Source organism: Coenobita brevimanus, chromosome 96 (assembly GCF_032717465.1).
Source record: "Coenobita brevimanus isolate Jiangsu-jjx chromosome 96, ASM3271746v2, whole genome shotgun sequence".
Lineage (NCBI taxonomy): Eukaryota > Metazoa > Arthropoda > Malacostraca > Decapoda > Coenobitidae > Coenobita > Coenobita brevimanus.
Window position 1 is genome coordinate 2797171 of NC_137049.1, and position 10723 is coordinate 2807893.

Genomic DNA, 10723 nt, shown 5'->3' on the forward strand with positions numbered 1-10723 from the left:
TCTTCCATTACTCTCAGTTCTCCCTTCTATTAAACTTCTTCCTTCAGTGGCTCCGGAAGACTTTTATTTATTTATTTATTTATTTTTTCTTTAGTGCCAGAGAGCAACCCAAAACTCAACCAACACCAACATACAGGACAGTCAAACAACAGAACAACTACTGTGCACCAGCAGGGGAGCGAGACCGACCAAGTACTGTAGGAATAATAGCCATACAGTCTGCCACAGCGGCACGGACGGCCCTCAGTTGCTTACTCTTCACCTTTACTTCATCATTTCCAATTTGCTCTTCCTCCCCTACCCCTATTCCCCCCCCCCCACCTTTCCTGTCAGGTAGGATGTAGCTTAGCTAATTAGCTTTAGTCTTATTATTAGTCTTATACTGTACTGTATAATACCTGGGTACACCCGACGCAAGCGGGCAAGTCTGCTATACATACAAGCTTTTACCCGTGCTTTATGAGTCTTAAAAAACAAGTGATATGTAGGGCTGGGGAACACCAGTTTCAGTCAGTGAAGAAGTGATATTCAGTGTTTCACATAGGGGAGGAGATGCAGATGACTTTTTGTGAATAGAGTGAGAAGGGCATTTGAGTTTTGGGTAACTAATAAATCAAGTGCTGTGTTGGCCTCTTTATGTGAGATGAAAGTGATTACAGTAATTTTAACTCATTCAGTTCAATGAAGCATTTTTATTTTCTGCTGTTGTTAGACGATATTAATGAACATAATGGTGACGTCTTTTTGTGAATGGATAACGGAGTCGAAAAATCTCTCAGGATGAAAAAATCGTCCAGAGAGATCAGAATACAAAAAGACATTGTCGTGCTGAAAACGTAAGATTAATATAAAATTATATATTGAAATGATCGGGATAAATTCAGTTGCTCAGTTTAGTTCAGTGTATATTGATGTATCGTTCATTCATTTTGAATAGGCGAAAATTATCGTTTTTGAAGGGCTTATTTCGCGTAGCTCAGTGGCAGAATAACATAATCCTAAGGCTCAGTATCCTTTCCATAGCACTTCTTCGTGACTAGCATCACAGTCTAGTCAGATCTGCTATAGCACAGCACTGAAGAAGATGATATATTAGTTATACACCTAACTAAAGTTAAGTGTATATGGTTTTGGTGTGAATTTATATTCATATGTGTACACTGAACTAGTGAGTGTGAATATTAACTTGGTGAATGTATTATATGTAGTCTGATTTTGGTGAATGAATATTGACATGATGAGTGTACATTGACCTGGAGAATAGATATTGATCCGTATATTGACCTGTATAATGACCTAATGAGTGTATACTGACCCGGTAAGTGTATATTGTCTTGGTGAGTGTAATATTAAACTATACATTAAACGGCGAGTGTACATTGACCAATATCAACCTATCGAGTGTGCATTAACCTGTATATTGTCGTGAACGTATTTATCAGATTTCTAACGTAGTGTGTACCGACAGTTGAGTATTTATTAACTTAATGACAGAGAATTGGTACTAAGTCTGTTAGGACATAGGGCCATATGTTAAGTGCATGTATAGGCTTCGTAACACTTATTTTTTAATGCCGGGACATGTATCTTCTAAAAATTCTCTTTTAATTCATTTACGAGTATATTTCCTAGTAATGACTGTACAGGAGGCTAAAACGTGTAACATTAATCCATTCATTGCCAGACGCCATGTATCCCAAACGGGGTGGCCAAGGGCTTAGAGTTAATTGTTTTACAGGGAGGGGCACTAATCCTCCACCAACCCCACTTGACACGTAGGGAGAACGTTATGCCAACAGCATCTGGTGTTCCCAGGCGGTCACCCATCCAAGTACTAACCAGACCCAAACGTGTAACATGCAGAAAAAAAAACTCCGAGAAGGAGATGCTACGAAATCTCGTCTGTCACCAGAAATAGTGCCCAGTAGGACTGACAATGTTTTTGATAGGACGGGGAACTAATGAAAACTGATGATGATAATATTGCATCACTTCTTGGTCGAACCGTTCTGAAACCCTTACCTAACATTCAGAAAAAAAAAAAAGAATTCAAAGATCGAATAACTAGGTTCATTATCTAATTATTTATCGTTGTCAAATGAATTGGTGTTGATGTTCACAACTGTGTTGCTCGCTGTCTGAATACGTATCGTGGCAGAGTCAGTCAACATTTGTATCCACAAGTTTACCATTAGTTATCTCGTCAGTTATCACATTGATGGAAATCAGTATGCCGATAACTATACTATTGACTGTCTCGTTATTTATCGCAGCGGAGTGAATCAGTCTTTATGTGCACCACTGTACAGTACACCTTCCTCCCCACAGCCCACATCAACCACGTGAGGGCCATCGCTGGGGTGGATCACGTCGGAATTGGCGCTGACTTCGACGGTGTCAACAGGTAAGTTGCCAGCCCGACCCCATTTCACCCTACCCCACTTGACCAGACCCTACCCCATCCGATCCAACCTCACCATACCCTACCCTACCCTACCCTACTCCACTCCATCCCATCCTGTTCTACCCCAGCCCACCCCACCCCAAACCACCCTACCCTACCCCACCCTAACTTACCCTACCCCACCCCACCTCACACCACCCCACCCTACCCCACCCTACCTTACCCTACCTTACACTACCCTACCCCACCCCACCCCACCCGACCTGTAACGCCCACCCCACGATAACCGACCCTACCTGATCCGACCCAACCCAACCCCACCTCACCCTACCCGACCAGATCCTACCCAGTGTTCAGTTATCAAGTCTAACTTGTTTGTTTACGAATGCTCTCTCTCTCTCTCTCTCTCTCTCTCTCTCTCTCTCTCTCTCTCTCTCTCTCTCTCAGTTTTTAAAGTAATGGTCAGCTCTGGAGGCAGATAGTAATGTGATATGTCTGTGTGTCTGTGGCTGTGTTATGGTGTTCTACAGTTGTCACCAGTATCTTGTTCCGTTACGTCATATTATTCGAAAATTACATTAACATTATATAGATGCGTGTGCGTATGTACGTAGAGAGAGAGAGAGAGAGAGAGAATGACTCCCACTATAAATCACACTAAGCCATATATTTTCCCGTTTTATTATCAGCCGTACTGAAAAGCCCACCAATAAATAAACGACATGGTAGGAACAATGACCTTAGTTCCGGATAAAATGTTTGGCGCTGAACTCCATTTGGGGGGAAATGTACCAAACTGAGGGGAAAAAAAGTGGGAAATATTACTGAGAACCTGGTCACACACAGGTTTCAATCGGTTATTGTGGCTCTGGAGTTTTGTAGCATCCCTTATTTCCTTAGCTGTTTAATCTGTATATTAAACCTCAGTCTCTTCTAGTGAGTTACAGAGGCAAGTTCTGTCAAATTACAACGATATAGATAGCATACAAGGGAATGTTAAGGTGTAATGAACAAACTATATCGCTAAGTCAGTGGTTGCTACAAAGCCAACCATGCCACTCAGAATACGAGTCTAAGGTAACGTAAATTATCCTATCGTGTAGGTCTGGGTGAAATGTGCAAAAAAACACCCCGTGTCGTTAACTCCTTCAAGCCGATAACGCGTTTTGTATTTTAGTCAAGTTGTCTTTAGTCGAGTGCACTCAGCCTAGGGGAGGCTTTGAACTGGAGGGGTTGGATATGGCCTTCATTATTATTATTAAACCAGGGGGTTTTCGTAATCTGACTAAAATCGTCCGTAGGTAACATTTTCAATATGAGAGGTGTTCTGGTAATGAAGGGGTTAAGCCACGGTTTGGGCATCCTGTTTCTAAATGCCAGACACAACGCGGGTGACAGCGAGAAGCCCTATGACAAGTCTGTGGTTAAGGATGCTATACTTTTGTTCCCTTGAACAGGGCGTAAAGTTGCCATCTCTCCATCTTGAATATTGAGCTGTAACAATACACAAGTAGGGAATGTGAAGGTGGATGGAATAGTTGGTGAGTGGGGTGTGCCTGCTGAGATAGATGAGAACGGCAGTGCGTTAGTGGACATTTGTGCTGGGAGGGGGTTGGTGATAGCCATTACCCTCTTCAGGCACAAAATGATCCACAGGTATACATGGCGAATGATGAGAAGGTGGGTGGTGAACTGAATGAAAGGAAGGCAATGACTGATTATGTGTGTGTGGATGAAAGGATGCGAAAATGTTTAATGGATGCAAGAGCTTATAGAGGTTGGGGGAGTGGACTTTCTGACCACTACTTGGTGGTGGCCAGAATCAAGGTCCAATTAGGATGGAGAAATAAAAGAAGGGAAGGACGGGAAGAAGAAGTATTTGTAAGGAGAGTGGAAAGGTTACAAGAGGATGAGAAAAAGGCAGATTATAAGAGAGAAGTGGAGGAACGATTGGGCAAATATGAATTGGAGCAGATGGGGGTCGTGGAAGGTGTGTGCAGGATATTTACAGAAGAAATATATGCATCATGTGATGTGGTGTGTGGGATGAAGAGAAGACGGAGGGGGGGTGCAAGGAACAGCTTGGTGGAATGAAGAGGTGAAACAGGCTGTGGCACAAAAGAAGAAAGCATACAATGAATGGATGAGAAATAGGGGCGTGAAAGAAGTTGAGAGGTGGAAGAGAGAGTTATATGTAGAAAGAAAGAAAGAGGTGAAAAGATTAGTAAGAGAGAGTAAGAAGAGAGTGGATGAGGAATTTGGAAGGAACTTGAGTGTAAAGTGGAGGGACTGTAAGAAAATGTTCTGGAAAGAGGTGAAGAGAGTAAGACAGGGTGGTAGTGAAGTTAGCAGGGGAGTGAAAGATAAAAATGGTAGATTACTAGTAGAGAAGGGAGAAAAAGTGAGCAGATGGAGAGAACATTTTAAGGAATTGTTGAACATAGAGGATGGAAGTAATGCGAGTATAAGTGGCTGAGGAATGGCTGGGAGGAGGAGGGAGATGAGAAGACAGAAAGAAATCAGTAGGATAGAAGTTGTGGAAGCAATGAAGAAAGTTAAATTGGGGAAAGACCCAGGAATTGATGGAGTGTGTGGTGAAATACTGAAGTATGGAGGAGAGATAGTAGTAGAATGGATGTGGAAAATGTGCAGAATGGTCTGGGATGAAGGTAGAATCCCGGAGGATTGGAAGTCAGGTATAATTATTCCCTTGTACAAAGGAAAAGGTGAAAAAGAAGTGTGTGGTAATCATAGGGGCATTTGTCTTCTCAGTATAATAGGAAAAGTGTATGGTAGGATACTTATTGACAGAATTAGAGAAAGAACAGAGGAATTAGTTGGAGAAGAGCAGGGAGGCTTTAGGAAGGGAAGAGGTTGTGTAGATCAGATATTCATTCTTAGAGCTTTAGTAGAAACGTTTCTAGAGAAGGGAAAGAAGTTGTATGCGGCGTTCATGGATTTGGAGAAAGCATATGACAGGGTGGATAGACAAGGATTGTGGAAAGTATTAAGAATATATGGTGTAGATGGGAAGTTGTTGAATGCTGTGAAGAGTATATATGATGGTGCTAAGGCTGCAGTGCGTGTGGATGGTGAACTGAGTTAATTTTTCTCTTTGAAGGTTGGGTTGAAACAGGGATGTGTCAGGTCTCCATGGTTGTTCAATCTGTGCATGGATGGGGTAATAAAAGAGGTACAAGGTAGGGTAGTAAGATGTTGGAGTGGCCTTGGTGAGAGAGGGTAGTGTTTGGAAACTCCCTGTACTGTTGTTTGCAGATGATACTGTGTTGTTGAGTGAAGACGAAGGAGAGCTGCAAGGCTTGGTGGATGAGTTTGGGAGAGTGTGTAAGAAACGGAATCTAAAGGTGAATGTAGGGAAGAGTAAAGTGATGGTCTTTGAGAGAGGTGAAGTCAGTGAATGTTCAGCGAGGTTGGATGGTGAGGAATTGGAAAATGTGAGTACGTTTAAGTACTTGGGTAGTGTGATGAGTAAGGCTGGAGGTTTGGAGGGTGAAGTGCTTGAAAGGGTACAGCAGGGAAGAAAGGTTGCTGGTTCTTTGAAAGCAGTGATAAGAAACAGGGAAGTGAGCATGGAAGTGAAAAAGTTACTACATGACAGTATTGTGATACCAACTCTAATGTATGGAAGTGAATCTTGGACGTTGCTGGAAGGACACAAGTCAAGAGTGAGAGCAGTGGAAATGAGTTATTTAAGAGGAGCCTGTGGAGTCACATGGAGAGACAGGCTGACAAATGAGGATATAAAGGAACGTTTTGGTGTGGATGTGGATGTGTTAGGAAGCGTTAGGAGGAATACACTGAGGTGGTTTGGCCATGTGGAGAGGATGGAGGGTGAAAGACTGACGAAGAGAGTGTATGTGAGTGAGGTGGAAGGGGGAAGAGGGAGGGGGAGGCCGAGGATGAGATGCAGGGATGGGGTTGAGAGGTATATGAGAGAGGGGGGTGTGAGTTGGGAGCGGGGCAGTGAAATGGAGGGGGACAGGGCGACGAGGAGGCGATTTGTTTGTGGCCACCCCGAACGGGATTGAGGCGTCTGGCAATAGATAGATAGATAGAACAATACACTCTCACATGATGCTAGTCACGAAGAAGTGCTATAGAAAGGGTGGAAAACCGTAGCTTTGTCTTTTTCTGGTATTGGACTACGTGAAAAAGGCTGGTAAAGGGCGAATATGTTTCAGGTTAGTGTAGAAGAACAAATGTTTTTCAACAATTGTGTATTAACACTGTCGAATCCAGTTAACGCCCATGAATTACGTAATGTAAAAATAAGTAAATAAAAGAAAATGGGAACAGATGATTCTTTGTTATTCCATTTTAGCAGCGTAGGAGGGCCAAAAGATAGGCTAGTGTAAAGATAGTTTAAACTTTAGATCACCCAACTTCCCTGACAGCGCTTAAGGTGACAGGGAATCCGTCAGCCGCCTCTTAAATCTGAAACTTAGCGGATTAGCACACTCGTTCTTTCATGTTTGACCAATATTAATGATGTCACCGAGGCACCCAGAGGAATTTTGTATATACCTAAGGATCTTGGCCTCAGTGTTATGTTTAGAGCGTACTGTAATGCATGTGTTAGCTGGAGTTTAGGTACAAACAGTTCGTAGTGGCAACAGTACTATTTCAGTATGATGTCACACTTTGCTCCTTCCTAGTCGAATCGCCACTCGTGGATGAATAATGGAGAGAGAACCTCCACAGCAGATCTACGACACTGCAACACATGTATATCCAACGGTGCACATGAGGCGTTGACTAGGACTTCTGAGTGTTGTGTGGATCTGAGCGGCGAAGTGAGCACTGGTGACAAGGTCTTGGGCAAATTTCCTGTCACAGCGACTAATGGAGGGGAAAGCGGGTCTTCAGAATATGGATCGATAGCCGAGAAGGGTGGGAGGGTGGGCAAATTGCCAGTCCTAATGATTAATGGCCCATCAGAGCTGAAAGAGTTCATTTTCTGTCGTGAGTCTAGGCCATCAAGGAGGCAGACTGGTTATTTACCCTTAAATGCACTGGCCCCTCTGAATGAAGTATTATAGGAATGGCAGTTACCGCTTTATTTTGTTCGTTATCTTGAGAAAAAGAAGAAAGTGACGGTGACGGTGACGGTGATGAATGATTTTACATGCCCTGTCCTTAACTTCTCCGGCATCACACTGAGGGAATGGATGATGATGGTGATGACGATGATGATGATGATGATGATGATGATGATGATGATGATGATGATGATGATGATGATGTTGATATAGCATGACTCCTGTTACCACTTGTCACCCTGTATCCTACCACAGACTGCTGGGTGAAAAGATGGTGATAATGATAATAATAAAAAATACATAATAAAACAATAACAACACCAACAAGTATGTTGACAATGACAATAACGCTTTCATTCTCTCGTAGACTGCCCTAGGGAGTTGTTGATAATGATGATGACGATGTGGCATGAATAATACTGGACATGTTTCTTCCTCATTAATCTTATTTTATCTTTAGTTTCTTCCCTCCTCTGCTTCCTTTCCTCCTTTATTCTATCCATCTCTCCAACTTTTCCTCTATCCCCCCCTTCAGATGATTCTCTTTTTCTTCCTTTTCTCCTTCTCTTTATCTCTCCCTCACTAGAATACCCAAGGAACTGCATGAAGGTATTCTCAGTCCTTACCTTTTATCACCCTTTTTGATTCTCTTTTCCGTATCTCTTTTCTGCTCTCAGTCTCACTTTCCTCCGGACTTCATCTTCCCCTTCATTCTTTATTTTTTTCTCGATACGGCCATCCTCTTGGATAAAGTTTGTTTCTCTTCGGTCCCTTTTCACTTAGCGGTACAACTGAGAGTCTGGACGATTCGGCTGTTGTGTATCGTATCTCATAGGAAAAATATGGCTTTATAAAATTGTATGTCTGCTTTCTTGACCCTCGTGCAGTCGATAGGCATTAGTAGAATTTAATTATCTGTCTTGATTACTCTCGTGCAGTCGATAGGCATTAGTAAAATTTAATTGCCTGCCTTGATTATCCTCGTGCAGTCAATAGGCATTAGTAAAATTTGCCTGCCTTGATGAGCCTCGTGTAGTCGATAGGCATTAATCCCAAGCCTTCTTCTTCTTCTTCTTCTCTCGCCAGACTACCAGAGGGTTTGCATGACGTGTCTCGCTACCCGTACCTGTTGGCCGAGTTGCTGGCCGATCCCTCTTGGTCCCTGGATGACCTCAAGAAGCTGGCGGGGAAGAACCTGCTGAGAGTCATGAGGGACGCGGAGAGGGTAAGAAAAAGTTCGCTTATACCTTTTATTGCGGTAGTTTATAGTTTGTTTACACCCGGCGGTCAGTAGTTCATATACACTTCAGCAGGCAATGAAGGATGTCGAGGTGAGAAGGTCCATAATTCGTTTGCACCCTGTGGCGGGAATTGTAACTTACACCTAACGCCCGATAGTTCAAGCAAACCTGGCCGTCGATAGTTCATTTACACCTGTCGGTTGTTCATATACACCTTGGGGTCAGTAGTTCATTTACCCCTGTCGTTCAAGAGTCTGTTTACACCTTGCGGCAGGCAATAAGAAATAAACGAATAACTTGAAATTTCAGTTGATTTCTTCCTAGCCACAGACCTGAAGAGGGATGCTTGGCAGGACTGTGTATTCATTTTTTAAGTACTGTTTCTTGGATTATTTTTTCTTACATTTTCGTTATTTATTGAAGAAGTTTCCATGGAAAGTAGGTACCAGTAAAGAAAATAGAGTAAGAAAATGATATACCATAATAACATCCAGTATCAACGAAATTTCACATTCAAATATTTTCAAAAACCCAGATCAATAATAGTATTTCCTCATAATACGTCGGTGACGTGTTTCAAAATATCACAACCTTTTTATCAATCCAGCTGATGGTGTTAATTTGTGGAAATGGCAGATCAGCTTTAAAGGTACCAATGAAGCTTTAACCCCTTCAGTCCGATGACGTAGTTTGTTTTTAATCTTTCCCTTTCCTGACGAATATACTTGGCTGTAGTGAGAGATTTCACAGGAGGGGGTAGATATCGTCTCGCTTAACCCCTTCATAGTAAAAGTTACGTCCACCGAATCAAGAGGTTAATATGCATTCTGTCTGCAAATTACTTTACATTTAAGAGCAAAAAAAAAAAAAAAAAAAAAGAGGGGGGAGCGTGCTGTACATAACATATAAAGACGAATTTCTGTGTATTCAGATTTCTCAGCTTCGTGTATTGCTTATGCTTTAGAATCGCACAATTCTTTTTCTTTACACGTATTGATCTCTGAAGCCAATGTAACTACCACAATAATTTTATGCCTAAAAGGTCGACATTATATTGCAGTCCCAGAATCATGTGTGCTGCGAAAACTAATCAGTCTGCTGGTGTGAGGAGTGCAGAGTTTTAACTGCCTCAGCCTTAACATTATCTGTCAACCATCTATTGAATGTACGTACCAAAATCAAATTTCAAATAGCAAGAAAAAAGTTATGCAGGGTAGACATCGTCAACGCTGACTGAGTTGTCTCCACAACGCTCCAGAATCTGCTGGCAAAGACAAGAGAGAAGTATAACAGATTGGTCACCCTGTATTGCAAGGCGTACTTACTGGGAATGTTTGCAGGTACGTGATACCATGAGACGGCAGGGGGCAGCGCCTTTAGAGAAGGAGGTGCCACCATCGCAGCATCTGACCAACAACAACTGCACCTACAAATTTACCAAGGGCGCGGACGACTAGCCCTCGTGCCCCGCAGGTTGTTGCACCGCAATGACGGCCCACGCCACCATCTGCCTCACCCTACCATCACAGGCGGCACAACTTGCGGGCTCAACAACTCTAACTACATATTCACAAAGCATGACTGACATCTGAGGAGGGTGGGTCCGGAGATAATGGCTGTTGAAAAGGTACCTACCGGTGGAGTCCAGGACTGTTAACTCACAGATTTGTGGTGATTATGAAAATTTTTCGTACTGTGTGAGGGACACAAGGACGGCTGAGGTGAAGGTGCCACCCGGAGCCTGTACAGCCACAGGTCACAGTCAGCTTAGTAAAGGACTGTTCAATAACTTGAGGAATTTATAGATGTTACAGAAGTTATTTTCAGTTATTATAGTCGTAGAAAGTAATTTCTTTTGTAGAAATTTTGATGTACAAGGAAAGGGGATAGCAATACTGATAAACAAGACTTTTTACTAAAGGGAGCAGGAGGTTAATGTAGACAATCATAAGTTGCCAAAAACGTGTTAATGTATGATGTAAGATTGTACAGTTAAGTCAGGCAGTGGTTTAACTTTA

General features: G+C 42.5%; 1 protein-coding gene across 1 annotated transcript in view; it reads left to right on the forward strand.

The window, feature by feature from the left end:
- The window catches only part of LOC145413531 (dipeptidase 1-like), a 34440-nt gene extending 24278 nt beyond the window's left edge, over positions 1-10162 (forward strand). The window contains exons 12-14 of the mRNA XM_080283225.1: positions 2329-2404; positions 8551-8689; positions 10046-10162. Coding sequence (XP_080139351.1) covers positions 2329-2404; positions 8551-8689; positions 10046-10162 — 332 coding nt within the window. The remainder of the gene's footprint in view (positions 1-2328; positions 2405-8550; positions 8690-10045) is intronic.
- The last annotated feature ends 561 nt before the right edge of the window (positions 10163-10723 follow it).